At 35.1% G+C, this 19,373-nt stretch overlaps 1 protein-coding gene and 1 long non-coding RNA gene across 2 annotated transcripts; one reads left to right on the forward strand and one right to left on the reverse strand.

Moving 5' to 3' along the window:
- The first annotated feature begins 3,661 nt into the window (after window positions 1-3,661).
- On the forward strand, window positions 3,662-6,435 carry LOC130466956 (uncharacterized). The gene is made up of 4 exons (XR_008927114.1): window positions 3,662-3,852; window positions 3,953-4,000; window positions 4,087-4,172; window positions 6,125-6,435. It is a non-coding gene; the product is annotated as an uncharacterized lncRNA (long non-coding RNA).
- Window positions 6,436-9,622: 3,187 nt separating this feature from the next.
- LOC110779742 (tRNA (guanine(9)-N1)-methyltransferase) lies at window positions 9,623-16,394 on the reverse strand. Its single transcript, XM_021984226.2, has 3 exons — window positions 15,891-16,394; window positions 13,976-14,335; window positions 9,623-10,042 (listed from the first exon to the last, which is right to left on the reverse strand). Exons 1-3 carry the CDS (start codon window positions 16,338-16,340, stop codon window positions 9,728-9,730), a joined length of 1,125 nt encoding a protein of 374 aa, XP_021839918.1. The 5' UTR covers window positions 16,341-16,394; the 3' UTR covers window positions 9,623-9,727.
- Between the last annotated feature and the right edge of the window lie 2,979 nt (window positions 16,395-19,373).

Raw genomic sequence — 19,373 nt, forward strand, 5'->3', positions numbered from 1 at the left:
ATTTGTTGCAGGATGTAAGTCGTGTAACCTCAAAGAATAATCTTGTTAAATCCAAATGGTGAATGTTACCAATATCTAAATAATTTCCCGAAATCAAGTTTCTAGTTTTGAACACTATTAGAAGTTAGGTCAAAAAAACTTCACTAATGAATCATATTTATCTATGACTGGAAATCTGACATGCCATTGAGCACAAAGGATGAAAACTAGCTAATCATTCTAGCTTCAATATGGAAAACAGAGCAAGTGATTGACCTGGTCTGAGGATGGCTTCACTCTGTGCATGATCATTAAAAAGAAAGTTTTTTACATGTTACAAGCCTGACAGTTTACCAGAGTGTAGACTAGTTTCCAACTTGTGAAACTCCAAATCATTAGGATTCCCTTCTTCATCTCTACAACTATAACTTGTGAAACCCGACTTGATGTAGAGAGAATTTCTACCTACAGTTGACACATTCCATTATCTATTTGTGAATTACTTCTTTCTCCCAATTACTGCATCAGAAAACAATTGATGTAGAGAGAAGTTCACTGGCCATTATCAGTTAGATTAACAGATGCAAAACAAATGAAAAGGCATGCAGTCTGCAGACTAACAGATACAGAACAAATTTTGAAGCATAAAATATTCAATTGGATAATTCTTATGAATGCAAACAGGTTACATAAGAAACCTTATTTGGCAATCTTAAAGATAAAACATCAAAATCACTACATCATGACATAAACAGCAAACAAAGGTTTAGAGATCTTTAAAGAACCAGGGATTTCCTTGAGTATTAGTTTTGTGTATCTATAAAATAAGTAATGCTAAATTGAATAAGGTAATCAGCAGTATTATTTTTGTGTATCTATAAAACAAGCAATACTAAATTGAATAAGATAATGCCATCTTAGGAATAGTTTAAAGACAACCTATGTAGGAATCGAACCCACGTCCCCTATGCATCATTTGCATAGTGCTCTACCACTTGAGCTAATAGGTTATAGCACAACTCCAACTATAGATTATTAAAAGCAAGCAAGAATAAGACTGCAGTTTTCACCCATCACAAATTTCAGAATACAGAGCAGTCAGGAATTTCAGAATTTTATTCTTGATCTCCACAGTCCACACAATATCAACGAACAAAATAATATTCAACAGGAAAACCAAATCATAATTACTTCCCTTACCACTCAATGCCAACTCTTTCCATTCAATATTTCTTAAGCATAAAACCCTTTGGTACCTCAAGGAAGAAACACCTATACGAATGAAGGGATTTGAACATCGAAAACCACCAAATGTATATAAACAGGCACCAATGACAGATATTTCCCAAAGACCCTATCAATATCATTAGAGTTTTCAGAGCAAGATCAGATACTCAATAAAAAAATCAACGGGGACAGATAATCAATACAAAATCAATACCTTCTCATCATCTACAAATCACAATTGGAAATTTCTTCCAACATCTCTTTCTCGCCCCACCATTTCCAACCCATGATCTACAATATAATTAACCTTCTTTTTCACCGCCACCTCTTCAAGCCCAAAGCATAATCAAAATAACCAACATCATATTCTCCTTTGAAATCATTTTACATCATTAAAACTATCAGACCACTAGTTTACCAAAATGAATTCACTAATTCCCCTAAGTGCGATTTGAAAAAGGCAAATTATTGTAAGCAAGTCATCATCACCAATGTCTTGTTATCATTAATCCGTGGGTCAGAGCAGTATCAAGAAAAAATCATACCTAAATCGGCGTAGTAACTACACTTCGGATTGATGTTTCCGCTGTTGAGGCCGAACGCTCCATGTATTTGAATGTTAACAATTTGCAGGGAGGTGGGAATTGGGAAGGGATTCAAGGGAAGGAGGAATGGAGGAGGCCAGGAGGGTAATGAATCGAGAGGAGAGAGAGTGAGACAGATCTGATTTTAGACTTTTATATTTTATATGAATTCATTTAAAATTACTGAGTTATAATTGGCGTTAATATTGGCCGTAGATCAAAATTCTAAGGGTTGAGGATGAGAGTTCTCATTAAAAGAGGGGTTATCATTATAAGAGAGGTTCTCATGAGAACCGGCCCCTATATATATATATATATATAGATTTTCACTCAAATGAGAAGGGAACTTAAAATGGGAAAAATGAGAAGGACGCATAGCCATTGGATCTCATTAGATCAAACGGTCAACCTTTTCTCCGTGAAATTAACTTTCCACTTTTCTTCCTAATTTGATGCCACCAATTAAGTAATCTGTTGTGGAGGTAAAAAAAAAAATTAAAGCCCAACTACAACTCATTTTCTTTCATTTAAGTATCTACGAACTCATTAGTTTTTATTTTGGGAAGAATTAATGCGGATCTCAGTGGATGAATTCTTCAATCCACAATTAACATCTTCAATCTCTTTATCTCTCTCTTCAATACTACTTACCCACATTCTTCTCCATTACTACTTACCCATATTCGAGTTGCATTTACTGGATATATTTACGGCAGTGCAACGACAATTTTACAATTTTTTGGTCAATTCTAATTAATTTCTCCATTTGAAAAAACACCGAAAACTCAACTTAATTAAGTTGACTAATACTTTGTAACTAACGACACACTCACCAAGAGAAAAGCTTATTTTGCTGAATCTAAATCAACATTCTTATTTATGTTTCTTTATGCTTGTAAAAAACAAAGAAACAATTAAAACCAACATCAAACAAAAAAATAAGCTTTATGGAAGTATTTTTTTTGGGAATGAATTTAAAATCAACAACTATCAAGAAAAATAGCATGAAAAGTTTGGGCGGATTTGCTCATTTACTGAAAATGAGCAAATTACTTTTGCTCATTTAACGAAAATGAGCAAATTACTTTTGCTCATTTTCAGTAAATGAGCAAAGTACTTTTGCTCATTTATCGAAAATGAGCAAATTACTTTTGTTCATTTACTGAAAATGAGCAAATGTCTGCAAATGAGCAATTTTTTTTGCTTATTTAAATAAAATGAGCAAATTGTTTTTATTCTCTTCTTCTTTCTTCTTCCTCTCCCTTCCTATTGATAAACACCATGAAAAACGAGAAGTGGAGCTTCACCTATTCAATATCAACCCAGGAACATCATTAATTCCATAGCACAATTAAAATAACATCAATAATTAAAAAAAAGACCCAAATATATGGGCTATATCTTGGGTTGGAGATAATCGGTGAGTATAACAAAAAAGAAGAGGAGATCTTGCTTAATTTATTTATTACAGAGGAGGTAAAAATGGAGGAGAGAGAAAGAGAGAGGTGATGTTAATTTTAATGGAGGAGTGAGAGAAAATTGGGGGTGGGGTTTTATTTGGTTGGGTTCAAACTTCAAATATGGAGGAAAAGAAATTGAGGAAGAAAGAAAGGCACGTGACATTCAGTTGGCCACCTATTTTGTTTTTCTTCAAAATTTTCGCATATTTACCCTTGTGTCATTAATGCCACGCGTTTGATCTGAATCGTCGGATTAAGCAAATCTAACGATTGACAACTCTTCTCATTCTTCTCATTTTAAGGAACTTCTCATTTATATATATATATATATAGGGGAGGGATCTGGTGAAAATAGGTCTCTATGTGAGTATAGTAGTATATATGAGAATGAATCTAATCCATAGGATTAGATGAAATTCAAGGGCTAAGATTAACCTCCCACCTACCAAATAATAAAAGGCAGTCGTTTCTCCTAAAACTAATATCAGATGTTCTCTCTCTCCCTCTCTCTAAAATTCTCTCTCTCACCATTTTCTCTCTCCTCAAAAAATTGCCATTAAAGCTTAGAAAAGGTCGATGAAGCTTCAATTCGCTGATTTCAGGTACTTTATCGTCGAATTCTTGTATATTTCTTCATTTTTTCTGCAATTTTTGTCATTTTTAACCTATTTTTTTTGAATTCGTATACAATTGAAAATGAAGAAGGAGAACAATCCTAAAATCTGGGTGAAAAACCTACGAACGGAGAAGGTAAACAACAATACGCAAATTTCTAACTATTCGCTTGTCTTTTAGAATTTAATTTAAGTTAATTTGTGGTTACTTTTGATTTTAAGGAAAAATATGAAAAGTGAAGATGAAATTGCGAAAAAAAATTGTCGAAAAACACAATTCAGATTCAGAAGATCGAGAAGAATCGTAGGTAATCAATCGATTGAATGTTCTATGTCTTAAATCTAATTTTTCTGAATTTTTTGTGATTATTTTCTAGAATTTTTGTTATTATTTTCTGAATTCATAATCAATTTGTTCTGCATTTTTGTGAGTAATTATTCATATTTTGTGATTATTTTTTGAATTTTAGGTTATCAATTTTTGATTTTTTGAATTAATTTATGATTTTTTTTCTATTTTTTTCTGAATTAATTCGCGATGTTCAATCACGAAAAAGATTAAATGCGTCAAAACATCAGAGCCACAACACACTGGTATCCCTACTGTCGAACAAGCATTTCTGAAGGACATCCTTGAAAATGCTGGGTAATATTTTATAATCTCAATTCTTTAGAACACGAAGGTTCAACATTTACAACATGATGGTTCATTGTTTAGAACAAAATTGTTTAATGTTTAGAACAGGGAAGTTACTTTTTAGAACATCAAAATGTAAGGATGGTGATGTTTTCAACTATGCAAAACTTCTGAATAAAGATAGTTACATATAAAGGAGCTTAACTTTGAGATGTTTTATCCTATAAAAGTTGCTCTGGTTATCCACTTCCACAAGTTGTTCTCCAAGTTTGATTTGCTATTTTCTCTTTCTTATTGAATAAAACCCGTACTTTCCTTGATAATATAAATAGTGTAGGTATTCTTGTGCTTAGCTGCTCCTAAATTTTCCTTGTTTCAGTGTCTGCATGTTCTGTAATGAACTTATGTTTAATTGAAGCAAAAGGGAAATTTTGAGCTTGCTAATGGGAAAGCGAGGGGGGGCTTTGCATAAAAGATATATTATTGGGAGTTAAACTGAACACTTCTCTGTTTTCACATTCTTAATTTCTGATATTTAGCCCAGGTTGACCCTTACAATCAGAGTTCGTAGGTGATATCTATGAAGAAGCTTTGATGGGATTTTAAAGTACCATCTGATATTGGTAGGAACTAATAAGGATAATGATTCTCCCATTTCTCCCTAGAAAAGTAATCCCTTCATTCTCCACTCGTCTTCTTTTTAAAGTTTCATTAAGTCTTAACTAACAACTATCAGCATCACCTCCAAGCATTCAACATGCCATCATATCTCAGCTCCCTAGATTCTTCACTACCTTTTATTATTTTTCCCTTATTTCAAGCATGACATATTGACATACTGCCTTGGAATAATGTCAAACTGCTTATAGGCTCTCTTGTGAACATGTTTCTGCCTTTCCTAGTAATATGTTGTGAATGTAATGACCTTTTATTGATGATAATAAAGTCTAGATTCAAGTTGTTCAGCTGAGCATATCTGATCTTCTATTAACTGAGGTTTAGAACATATAAATTCAATTATTAGAACACATAGCTTAACTGCTTAGAACATGTAGGTTAACTGATTAGAACATATAGGAATAAAGTACAGAACATATATCTTCACTTGCTAGAACATATAAATTCAATTGTTAGAACATATAGCTTCTCTTGTTAGAACATGTTCTTCACTAGTTAGAACATATCATTGGTTATAACATATAACATATGTTGTTCTTAATATAATATACACATATTTAAGACATAACTAAATTTGTTTCATATGTTGTAGGGAAGAAACCGAAGCTAATTAACCTTGATGGAAAAACTGAAGTTACTGTCAATTATGATGTCTTCAATTATGTGTTGGGTGTACTTATGTGTATTGCGTCTGTTACTTACATGTGTGTGTGCTCTTTTATGTGTATCTGTGTCAATTCAGAAATTTAGTTTGGGAATTTAGAACATTTAGCTTAAGAATGCAGAACATGTAGTTTGGGGACTCATAACATCTAGTTTAGGAATTCAGAACCTTTAGTTTGGGAATTCAGAACCTTTAGTTTGTGAATTAAGAAAATCTTCTTTGTAAATTCAGAACATATGTTATTTTATTGTTTCTAATATTCAAATTTTAATTCATTGCAGTTTGAGAAAATGAAGATATTGAAGGTTGAGTATTGTGGCAAGATATTGGCGCGTAGGGAAAATGATGGACATCATGTTATGATTCCAAAGTCAAAGAAATGGGCAACAAAGAATCAAATTTTTAACGGGATCATAGTGTCTTTGTAACATCAAATGTTGAATTTCTTGTAAATACTTTATGTTGAATTCGTAAAATTGGTAAACCGACAATTTCGATATTAGTTGGTTTTTATCAACTTGTAATGATTCATTTGCTTGAAGTTTTAACCTTGTTTGAAGTTTATTTTGACGAATAGACTCGTGATGTGATATTTTAAAGAATCTATTAAAAAAGAAGTCAAATACTTCACAAATCTACTAGCTAAACCATGTTCAAAATATCGGTAAAAAAATATATATTCTATTTTTCTATGTAGAACAAAAGATATAAAATTTTAGAACATGATAAACGTACAATATATAGAATTGGTGTTTAATTAATTTTAGAACATGGTCAATAACCAAAATACGCTTAAAATAAAACATATAAAATTTGTATAACAATTAGAAGCATAACACTATGTCCATCTAGAATGATAATTAAAATGTAACACTAAATTAAAACAAGATATAAAAAAATGATGTAACAAAGAGTGCAACATTAGATAATTCTTCAAATCTGCACCACAAATACTAAAATCGAGTATTGTCTGAACAAAGTGATTCGATGACAAAGTCCTGAAAATATCAAAAGGGATTTAGTGTCAAGACAACTGAGCACAAATAATAAAAGTACTATACAAATTAGAACATTTTGTATATTTTTTAGAACAATGATGTATAGTGGTTAGAACATTATGCATATTGTGTAGAACACAATGCATAGTTTCCTAGCACATGTTGTGTGAAGTTTAGAACACGGTGAACATTTATTCAGAACATGAAAGGAATAAAACAAAAATATAAATATTCAGATTATGTTACAAAAAAGCTATAACTTACAAATTCACTTCACTTTTTTTGGGGCAATTTCGGATATCATGGTAATGAAACTTAACAACTAGACACATTTGAATTAGAAAAACTCTCTAGTTGTTCATTATTTACAACAAAATCTACGGAAGAATGAAAAAACAGTTCATAACATGTATATTCAGAACATTAAAAACAATTATTCAGAACATTAGAAACAATTATTCAGAACATTTAAAACAATTATTTAGAACACAGGGACCAATTATTCAGAACATAATCTGACATATTAATAGCAAAACTGATCGGATTCCGTGAATGATGATACCTGAGTATGACGAACTTCTAAATTCCATAACTCAACAAGATACAATAATGATCAATATGAAACAAGAAAAACACAAAAATATTCAATATAAGGAGTTGATTCAAAGAACAACTTAATCGATCGTCGGACGATTGAATTCGCACAAATATAAATTTCAAACAATAGAATTTCACAAAACGTGATAAAATCTGAATATAAACACAAATTCAGAAAGAAATTGAATCAAAATACAAATAGTCGCTACAAAATACAATTAAATTCAACAAAATCGGTCCAAAAATCACATAATCATGAAAATAAAAATTGGTAGCATACCTTTAAACAAGAAAAATATGGAAATTCGATGAATATATTCAAGAATGTGATTGAAATCGCAGAGAATTAAACTGAAATTTAAGCGAAATTCGACCTTGATTGAGGTCTCTAATGGCAGCAAAGTGAAGAGAGAGGAGAGAGAGGAGAGAGAGAAAACAGAGGTTAGAGAGAGAAAGAATTATGCGTGAAAATGGAAGAAGATGGCTGGTTCATTGTTCAACGAATTTACATAAATGCCATTACTAATCCCTTGATTTTGAGCTGTTAGATTAGAAAAGATCTAAAGGCTAAGATTTATTCTCACATAAGATTGTGTTCTCACATGAGCCTTCCAGGGGAGGGATCCGGTAAGAACACCTCCTTATGTAAGAACACTTCTTACGGTAGGAACACTTTTACACTCTCCATGTTCTAAATTTGTTTAACAATGTTCTAAAATTATTCAAAAATGTTCTAAATTTGTTCAACCATGTTCTAAATTTGTTCAACCATGTTCTAAATTTGTTCAACCATGTTCTAAATTTATTCAACCATGTTCTAAATTTTGAAGCTCATGTTCTAAATTTATTCTACCATGTTCTAAATTTATTTAACGATGTTCTAAATTTGTTCAACCATGTTCTAAATTTGTTCAACCATGTTCTAAATTTATTCAACCATGTTCTAAATTTATTTAACCATGTTCTAAATTTATTCAACCATGTTCTAAACTTATTAACGATGTTCTAAATTTGTTCAACCATGTTCTAAATTTGTTCAACCATGTTCTAAATGTATTCAACCATGTTCTAAATTTTAAAGACCATGTTCTAAAATTATTCAAGCATGTTCTAAATTTATTCAACCATGTTCTAAATTTGTTCAACCATGTTCTAAATTTGTTCAACCATGTTGAATAAATTTAGAACATGTTTGAATAAATTTAGAACATGCTTGAATAAATTTAGAACATGCTTGAATAAATTTAGAACATGCTTAAATAAATTTAGAACATGAGCTTACAAATTTAGAACATGGTTGAATAAAATTAAAACATGCTTGAATAAATTTAGAACATGGCAGCGACATGAGGAGAGAAGAAGCGGCGGCGTAGAGGAGAGAAGAAGCGGCGAGAGATGAGCAACAACGGCGAGTGGCGATTGGCGAGTGGTGATTGGCGAGCTGCGGTGAGACGCGAGAGATGAGCGGCGGCGAGCTGCAACGAGAGGTGAGAGATGAGCAGCGGCGGTGATCACCGGCGGCGATCAGCGGCAGTAGCGATCGAAAAGGGAAGAGAGAGAGATAGTAATTGAAGAGAGAGAGAGAGTAACTGAGGAGAGAGAGAGGAATTGACGGCGATGATTTATTAAATTAGGGTATTTGTTTATAAAAATTACGATATATATATATATATATATATATATATATATATATATATATATATATATATATATATATATATATATATATATATATATAATTTAAATCAATTTGACAATTTCTCAAAGTTCGTTTAGCTCGAGCTAGAACTAGAGTTCAAGCTCGACCCGAGGTCGAGACATCCTAATGCTTAACGAACAAAGCTCAAACAACAAATAACAAAGCTCAATTAAATTCGAATAGTTAAAAGCCTTATCAAGCTTAGCTCGAACAAGATAAAACTCGGATCGGCACGGCTCAACACGTTTGCAGCCCCAACCGCTCTGGTTAAAATTTGGTGCGATTAGCTGGATTATCATAAATGGATGTCCCTATTTTTTTGCTTCATACCCTATTTGGTTTATGACCCCCACATGTTTATCCTCACACACAATTAGTTAGATGATTAAAAAACAAATCTACCTACCAAGTTGTTTTTTTAGTATACCTAAATCTTAATAAAGTGAATAAAAACACTTGGGGCAATCTTTTAGGGAGGGACGGAGTAGAAAGGATAAAACCAGGACATATTGTTCAACGAATCAACAGACATCAAATTCAACATTCATCTTCGTTCAGTATGGATATATTCTTCTCACTTACATCAAAATTTATTTCCCTTCTACTGGCTTCTGAGATTCTGATTCTACATCTTCCCTCGGTTTGGATTTACTCTTCTCATGTTCACCAATTTCTACTTCTCTTTCACTTCCTTCGGAATCAGTTTCAGATAATTTCATTTTCTTTTGGTTCTTGGTGCAACTGACATCCTCCGTTTTCTCCTTGTCTTCAATTTCTCTTTCAGGATCACCTGAGTCAGCGTCACATCGTTTCCTCTGAGGAATCACCTGAAAGAAAGAAGCCTTCCAATCTTTCATCTCTAAGTACTTGAGAAGTATCTCCACCACTTGGTTTACAGTGAGGACCTGTCAAAAAACAGTAAACTGAGTTCTATAACGAGCGGAAGAAAAAACAGGAAAATTATCCAGTTTTCCATTAAGAGAAAGATGCACTCCTATATACCAGGACTAGTCCCTGTGAAGAGAAAGATGCACTCCTACATACCAGGACTAGTCCCTGTGTCTATTGTCCAGAAATTGTTGGTGTGTGAGACTTGTCCCTGTGTCTATTGTTCAGAAATTGTTGGTATGTGTATGTTTGATGATTCCAGTATTCACACTGAGAATAAGTTTCCCCACAAATCACATCCATAACAGCCTAATTTTTCATACAGCTCATACCTTTTGAGATTCCAAAAAATAGAGGAAGATCAACTCTTGAATTGTTCTCAGTTTGGTTGCTAATTTAAGCACATGTCTCAAACATACATTCGTATTGATGATGAGAGCATGAAGTCTTGTGTTGTCGTCTAACTCTCAGTACCCTACAAAGAGGAGTGAATAGACGGTGAAAGTCTTGCTGATGGGGGATTAATGAATAGGAGGCGTTTAGACTTCAGAGACCCTAATGGCCTTATCTCAAAGATATTGCAAGAAAGCCTAATTATGGATTCCATAGGCTCTCCTTAGGGATCCTAAGAAACACAGCTAAGCTTCTACAGTACTTGTGCTTTATTGCAGGGAGCCCTAACTCTCAAACTTACAGATTCTACCATAACTTGAGGTCAAGCAAGTGTTCCAAAACAAAACAGAATACTCATCAACGACAGGTTTTCCAGTTTTAACATCAGAATTTCTGAAACCCGTTATGATATGAGGTGGGTGGTATTTATTCCTCTCTACTAACTACGGCAGATGGTCAAGTAACGGTTAGCACACACAAAATTGAGCAGAATGAGAAACTGGTGTTCTTTGGCAATTGCAGCGATCATCAAATATAACTGGTTTGAGAGGAATAAAAAGGAAGTTGCAGAAACTAGGGCTAGATTAAACTTGTTGCAGAGCAGATCATATATGATAGTAGAGCAAGAAGTAATAATAGTGCAGACCATGAACCATTATGATATTATTTTTTCTTTTTCTTCGCAGTGCTTGATGAAGTTTCATGCCTGCTTTTAATTTTCTCCTTTCTAGAACTTGGCCCACTTCTAGATCAAGTCTCTTAATGGTAATTGATCTATCCAGTTTGAAACAGTCAACTGTCACCAGTTTCTCACCTTGCCAGTTTGAAAGCTAACATGACTTCAATTTACAGTAACCTGGTCCAACAAAATTGCACTATTCTTCAAAGATAATCTGTTTGATAATGAGTAAAAAAGGCCGGCTGATCAAAAGTAAAATAAACAAAAACAATTTCCTTATAAGAGAAATGTATGGGTAGTAATGGCAGTATAGAATGTGAGAGTGCTATACTGCAAAGTGACTCCCAAACTATATTGCACTTGTAATTTGTAAGCTTAGGCTACTGCGAATAAAGCAAACAGTTGCCCCAGCTCAAGTGCAAATTAAAAAGGAAAAGCTCATAATAACAAACTCAACTATGAGTTTCCTTTAAATAGTCCCACTTTGGATTAACTAGGAGGGATCCTAAATTTCAGGGGTATCTTCCCTAAACGGACGTCAAATATAATTGATCGACTTTAACAAACGACATGTGTCCTTATGTAATTGTTTTTTTTTTTTGAATGAAAAATCTCCCCCTTCCCTCCCTCTCTCCATCCTCATTCAACACCCACGATTCCGCAGCACTCCTTAGTCCGTACTGCAAGAGTGGAACACGTTCAACTGATCAAATCCATTTGTTTTCTCTTTTCTCAGGTTTGGATCATCTTTGTACTCCTCATTCATCTCCCTCTTCATTTCCATCCATCACCTAATGGTTACCATCTAAATTCTTCGATGGATATATCTACGCTTTGATCTGCGTGCACAATGGATGTCAATTTTAATGAATTCTTCCTCTTTTATAAACTAGGTGCCAGATTCAATTAAACAAAAAATATTAACCAACTGTTTCTTCTGTTTTAAGGAGATACTCCCTGCTTCTTCAATTAGGAAACTTTTTCTCATTGCCCTTCTCCTTGTCTTCCAGAAATAAAATTAGACACTCGATTAAAATTGTCATTTGGTGCATATATTTTGGCGAGAGGATAAAAGAAAGGGGGGTTAATAGAGTAATGTCTGGGTGATGATGATGGTTCTCAGGTGGCGATGACACGATAAAGAGAGGGTAAAAGTGGGGCTGATGGACTGTACACCTGTGTGTAGAGAAGGAGGTATCAGAGGTAGTCAGGCAGGAAAAGAAAAAACAACTTTTTTTAAAAAAAATAAACCAGTTTTCCAGCATATCAGCTTGTAGGTGATACAAAACGAATTTGAGAAGATACCCATAAAAGTTGGAACTGCTCCTAGTTAACCGAAAGTAGGGACCATAAAATATGTCCATAGTTGGGACTGTTGTCAATTTTTTCAATTAAAAAGGTCTCACATCGATTTAACACTTTTTTTTGGCCGAAACTGTTTGAAGATACAAGCATAATAGTATTCAGAAAAGAACAAAGCTTTAAAAACAATATGCAAAAGTTCCCAAAATGAAAGTCTGCAAGTAGTGATGCCAATACAGAAACGGGAACTCTACACTGGAAAGAGGCTACCAAAATCTATCTTTGCACTTGTAAGCTTAAGCAACTGTGGCTCTGTTTGTATAACACAATTTCAAAGGGAACCTTTTCAATAATTTAGGACATAGTCACATCAATAATATCAAGTTGAAACATATAAAGTTATTCAACTTTTCTTAAGCCCACGAAGACATGCAAGCACCACAATTGACATCCGTGTCACACACTCATACCACATCACCAATTAAAACTGACATGGGGTCGTGACGGGATAAGCTTCAGTAGTCATGTTTGTAAGAAAAAATAGGGAAGGGGACAGCTATTAACATGAGATTACAATACGGTGACTCTCTTCTCAATTTCGCAAAGAGGACAGTAATAAATATGATGAACACTTAAAAAGTAACAATGATATATGAAGTATGATGTTATGCTAAAATCTTCTCAAAGGATGCAAGGGGGTAGTAGACCAAAAAAAAGCAGGGACAATGTCTTAAGGTAGGACTTAGCTGCTTTAAAGCTCAAGAACGATATGACCCAAAGATATGACCCTTAGTAGGAAGCAGTGGTGTGTAAAGATTCAAGTTGCTGAATTGCTGAACTCAAACTAAAGACTTTTCCTAAGCCCTCAAATGAACCTTATATTTATTTCTTTAGGTAATATTAGGGAGTTGAGCTCCACCTACTGTCTTTATCTTTTACTCCCTCAGTCCCTTTTTATTCTTTACGAATTCCCTTTTAGGTGCCCCATTTTAATCGTTACGTTTGGAATATATCCTTTTATATTATAACATAAATGCCAGTATGCCACTAATATTTCTATCAAAAATTGTGCCAAGTTATGATTTTAATCAATTAAATTCATTGGGGCATTAAATCTCTCACATTTTCCCAATAGGACATCAAATACTCAAATTTTTCCAATGTCAGATTTTCTATAAAAGTGAAAATATAATAAATAAACAGAAAAAAAGAAGGAATCTCAATCTACATTAATTAATTGTTAAATCGCGTGCATGATACATTGGTACCATTTCCAAAGGTAAAGACTAAAAATTGACGGAGGGAGTACCTTTGTAGTTCATCTGTATTTAACTTCAATTCATTTTTTATTATTTTGTTATTCGTTACCATTCCCATGTGTTTGCTTAATTGTCGCTGCAATCGCCTAGGAGACACGTGTTCAAGTGAGACTAGCCAAATATAGAGCTATACACCAATTCACCAGCACAAAATACTAAATGCATGAACTCAGAATGACTGCTTAAAGCTAGCTGTCAGACTATACAAAAGAAACAAGCTCATGCAGAGACAGCAGTCAAACTACTTTGATACTGACCTGCGAACTAGACATCTTCAAGTAATTTCCTATTGGAAGTTTTGCTGCTTTGATACCTTGCTCTTCAGCTTTCTTCATAGTTAGTCCTTTCCACCGGTTCCTATCTACCAAACCACCAATGATATATATTTTCTTAGGGTCTAGATCATCCAAAACGGTTTCTGCATCAGCAGTTAAATAAACCAGATTCTCTTTCTGTTCTTGCAAAGCTTCAATATATGACCGATTCTCTTTCTCGATGATCCACTTATCAAATCCTGGAAGTCTATTCAAATGGTCTCCCATGTTACCTTCACATCCAGTCAACCACAGATGGCCTGGGGAAGTGCACCTACTATTAACTGCATAGCAATACATTATCTGCAGTTCACATTAATTAATTGATAGATTTAAGAAAACGGAAGTCTAATTCTGCGGAACGACAAATGGGAAAACAAAATTACCAAGGAAATAATAGGAAAAGAAATGGCAGCAATCCTTTAAAAAAGTAAGGTTCTGTTTACAAACACTTCTATTGTATAAATATTCACATAACAATGTTACTCAGCTTGTTGCACAAACCATCTCACATTCCTGAAGGGTTGAAGTTCAGCACTTCATTTTTCTATTTATACACATTATTGAATATAGAACAGAACAATAGCTCACATGATCAAGTGACTATCATGGTATGTGAATCTTGTACTACTCTGGCCAAAGGGGCAGTGGAAGACTATTTCACCGACTCACTATAAACGAAGAGGTATCTGTTTCTCAGCGTCCGTACAACAGGTAAAAATTTACAGACCTTGGCAATGAAAGAAGACATATATAGCACTTACAAATATCAACAGCAACTCTCAGCATTCTTTCACCATCAAAAATTCTAGGTTTCAACAAATTAATCATCAATTCATTAATCTTCCAAAACTAATAAACCCGTGTTTCAATATCCATTTTTTATAGTTTGGCACTGTTTCTTGCATTCATCAATAAATAATTAAATACAACTCCCTCCGTCCCAAAATTATAGTCATGTATTCCAAATCGAGCGTCCCATAATTATAGTCTTGTTTCCTTATTTGAATATAAAATAATTCTCATATTACCCTCACTTGGGACCACAAAAAAAATACATTGAAAACCTCATCATGTACTATATTTCCTTCTCTATGTATTTTATTCCTTTCTACATGTACTTTATTTCCTTTTTACATGTAATATATTCTACTTTCTCATACTCCCTTAGTCCCAAAATTATGGTCTTGTATTCCAAATCGTGCATCCCATAATTATAATCTTATTTCTTTATTTGAACATAAAATATTTCACATATTACCTTCATTTGTGACCACAAAAAAATTAAATAAATGCATAAAAACCTCCCCATGTACTATATTCCTCTTCACAATGTACTTTATTCCTTTTACATGTACAAACTAATCATCAAAGTACTATACTTCAATTTTCCAAGCACTATATTCCATTTTCCTTAAAATCCGTATTTTTAGTCAAACAAGACTATAATGTTGGGACGGAGAAAGTACAAATTAATCATCAATGTACTACGAAGTATATTTCAATTTCCCACCCACTATATTCCAATTTTAACTCCTTAAGAGCTTAAACAAAGCCAAACCAAAACTCAGAATGTCCATTATACATTCGGGTTTACCATGCAACCGGTACATCCACTCTTTTTTTGAGCAAACGGTACACCCCAATAGAAACTATTCTAAACAGAAGATAATATCCCGTACAAGCAAAGTGAAACATAAACTGTTTTTGCCAACAGTTCAACCTAGAAAACAAATGCAAATCCACATAGAACCACAAAAATTCATCAGTTTTTACATACTTTTGTACAATAATATAAGAATTTAAGGGAACCCAGATAAAATATAAAGGAAGTAAAGAAAAGAAACAAAAATCAGACCTGTTGAACAAGGCTATTGAGTTCATTAGGTTTCATCAGATTCGAAAATTCAAGATCAATGACGATGTTCTGACCATGAAGTTTACCCTGAGTAAGTCTCTGTATCTTATTTTCTCTCTCCTCTGAACGTTGCTCCATCCTCTCCTTTCGCATCTCTCTTTTTGACTCAATCAGCTTCAACTTCTCCTCTTCGGAAGAAAGGTTGGCAAGTTTCTCATCCCATTCTCTCCGCTTCCGCTCATTCTCTCTCCTCTTGTGCTCCTTCACTTCCGCCTTCTTCTCTGCCTTCTTTACTTCATATCTTTCCTGCTTTATTATCTTCTTTTGGGCGCGCTTTGAGAGCGGTTGGGATTCTGGCTGCGGTGGGAGTGTGGTGATTGTGGTTTCCAATGATAGTGCGGCAGCGGTGTCGGCGGAAATTGTTGTCTGCTCGCCGGTGGAGTCCTCCATTTCAGTTTGTGTAGGTGTTTCGGCTGTTTGAAGCAATGTTAAAAAACGCCTGGAAAATAAAAGGTGTCGCACAACCTTTTGTAACATACTACCTCCGTTTCAAAAAATCTTTAAAGTTACTATTTTCACGAACTCCAATACAATAATCAACTACTAATATATTCATTTTCGTATGTGAAAAAATTATAAAAATTTGATATTCTAAAAATACATCCCGAGACCAATCTAACAAGATTTTACATATAACGTTTTGATGTATATATTAGTGAGAATTTACGGTTAAAGTTTTTATACTTTGGGCACATTTTCCAAAGCGTAAAGAACTTTCTGAAACGGAGGTGGTACTCCACTAAGATGAGATTTTCTAAACCAATAGGCAATAGCACGATGTGGTAGAGCTAACAAAAGTTGACCCGATTTGAGAATCAAATATGAAATCGTAAGGATTGAAAATCGACTAGAACCCAAATATTGATAAAAAAAAGTACATCATCCGACTGTATCCGACCTGTTAAAACAGAAGACTGATTTCGACCCGTTAATGCATGGCCCATATCTGACACCTGACACCTGATCGAAATATAACTGATAATAGAACTGACTCGACCGGACAATGACCCGAACCCAAATCAATATTATTGACCCGTCTCGTGACAACCTGTTACCTGATTTTACCTTACATGTTGACAACCCGACTTGTCATTAACCTAACCAAATAGTAACTTAAAGCACGTTAATACTCCATATTTTTTTTATAATTACCTAATCTGGAACGAGTAAGAATTGTTAAAATAAATTTAACCTAAGTTTAATAGTATCATCATTATAGATTTTAAATCAAATGGTAGTTATACACTCGCACTTTTATGTCTTATATTCAAATAAACTCGAAATCTTTACATAGAAGAAACTAACTTGAACGTATATAGTTATATACAATAATTTTGACTAAACTTAACCTATTTGCTAGTATGTAAAATCGTACATGATATGTTTCGCCTATGTTTAATTAATAGTATATGTTGTGGGAACTTTTACGGTGCTGATGTGGCACGCGCTCCTCGGAGGTATCAAGTATGATTTGGCACGAACTTCTGGCAACCTACAAAACAAGAATATTCCCGTAGGAATATTCTCTCCGATGCTTAAGTAAGTATAAGCTAGAGAGATAAGTAATTTGTAGAGAGAAGGCAGAGCAAAGACAAGTTTGTTGTAGTTGGGCAAGAATTGAATGCCCTTTTACCTAGGGATTTGCACTATTTATAGTGCTAGGGTTACTCGGGAACTGGTCCCGCATAATTGAGAGTTTACGCAAGATTGGGACACGTGTCCTGCCTTGGTTCTGTAGGCTTGTTTAGGCCCAATGTGGACCTCTTTATTATTTGGGCCTGGGCTCTGTGCAGTTTTGGAGAATGCCCGTAGACAAGCTTGTGGGCTCTTTCTTCTGGGTTTTGATAGTGCAGTTAGGTGGCATTCTTTTAGGCCACATCATTTTCCCCTCAAGGAGGATGCCCCTTGTCACTGTGGGGTAGGCTGCTTGATAGGGAGGAACGCCACGTGTGAGGGCCTCTCCGAGCTTAGATTTTCCTTTAAAAGATTCAATTCCTCTTTCATTTTTCTTTTGTTACTTCAGAGCGATTTTTTTTCTTTTAGAGAGAGAAAGTAAATTCCGTTCTGCCAAAGATCTGCTGGTGCGTGCGCTTGAGTGTTCTTGGATTTGCTGTCCAGTGTTCTTGAGGTTTTAGAGGATTTGCCAAGACTTCTCATCAGTTTGATCATTTTCTGGTAAGTTTTCTATCAACACCTTGTTGTTTGCATGCTTGTGGGACCTCTTTCATTTATTGTTTATAGTATTCTGTGGAGGCGTCTTGGGGGTTATGACACCTATCCCTTTCATTCATTGCTAAAGTCAGACGTCCTGTCCCTTATGTAGGACGGTATGGCTCGAATTAGACAGACAGCTAACGTGCGTGCATGGGGTGCACCGCGAGAGGGGGACGATAGGGTTCCTTTTTCGAACTCGTCCCAAGGAAGTAGGAGTGGAGTCTATCCTTCCCATGATACAGGAGACGGGGCCACTAGAACAGCACTTTCTCCTAGGAGAAGAAAGAATGTGGCTTCCCGTCCCCGCGTTCCCCGCGAGGATTTTGAAGATGACTCCTCTAGCTCCTCAGACGAGGAGTTTGCAAAAAATCTTCCTCCTATGGTCCGGGGGAAGGAAGACGTCAATCTGTTCCCGTCGGATATCTTTCCCAGCATGAAATGGCTGCGGTACCTGAGGGAGCAGGGTCGCGATTTTGAGCGTTTTCTGCTCTTGCCTCCAGGTTTTAGCCTTAGGAGCCCCCGACCTCATGACTCCGTGGACCAACTCTCCCAAGGGGAGGTAGCCGTTTATACTGCTGCCTTTAGGTTGGGCCTTAGATTTCCATTGCACCCTTTTGTGATGGACGTTTTAGAGGGGTATGACATTGGCCTTGCTCAATTGACACCCAACTCCTGGGCAAATGTCTTTGGTTTTATTGCCAAGTGTGCTTTGAGCGGCGTCACCCCTTCCTTTCCTGCTTTCCTTCGTCTCGTAGTTATTGCCCCATCTTCTCGTTCTCCCCAGGGATGGTTCACCCTTTACAGCCGTCGGGGATATAAGACGGTGGTGGGTAAGACCTCTAGTTGGGTTTGGTGGAGGAAGAAGTGGTCTGTTGTCCGAATGGAAGACCTCTCCCTTTCCAGACGTCTTTCTCGTTGGAACCGCCGGCCCCGTTATTTGTGTAGAGCTGACGCCTACCCTCGCCTCTCGTCCAGGGAGTGGGGACTAGTGAAGCCCTTGTTCCAGGCTGAGATGTATCGGCTGTCGTCAAAAAGCCATGCCTGGGTGCCTAATGCTTGGCTTCCCCATGTGGGCCAGTTTACTAATATAATCTTTCTTTCGACCGTCGGTCTTTGTTCTTTTTTGAGTAGAGGTAGTTCCCCAGTAGATTTTCAGACATTTTTCTTTCATTTTTTTTTTTTTTTACTAACCCTTGGCTTTGTAGGTTC

The sequence above is a fragment of the Spinacia oleracea genome, chromosome 2, assembly GCF_020520425.1.
Source record: "Spinacia oleracea cultivar Varoflay chromosome 2, BTI_SOV_V1, whole genome shotgun sequence".
Taxonomy (NCBI): domain Eukaryota; kingdom Viridiplantae; phylum Streptophyta; class Magnoliopsida; order Caryophyllales; family Amaranthaceae; genus Spinacia; species Spinacia oleracea.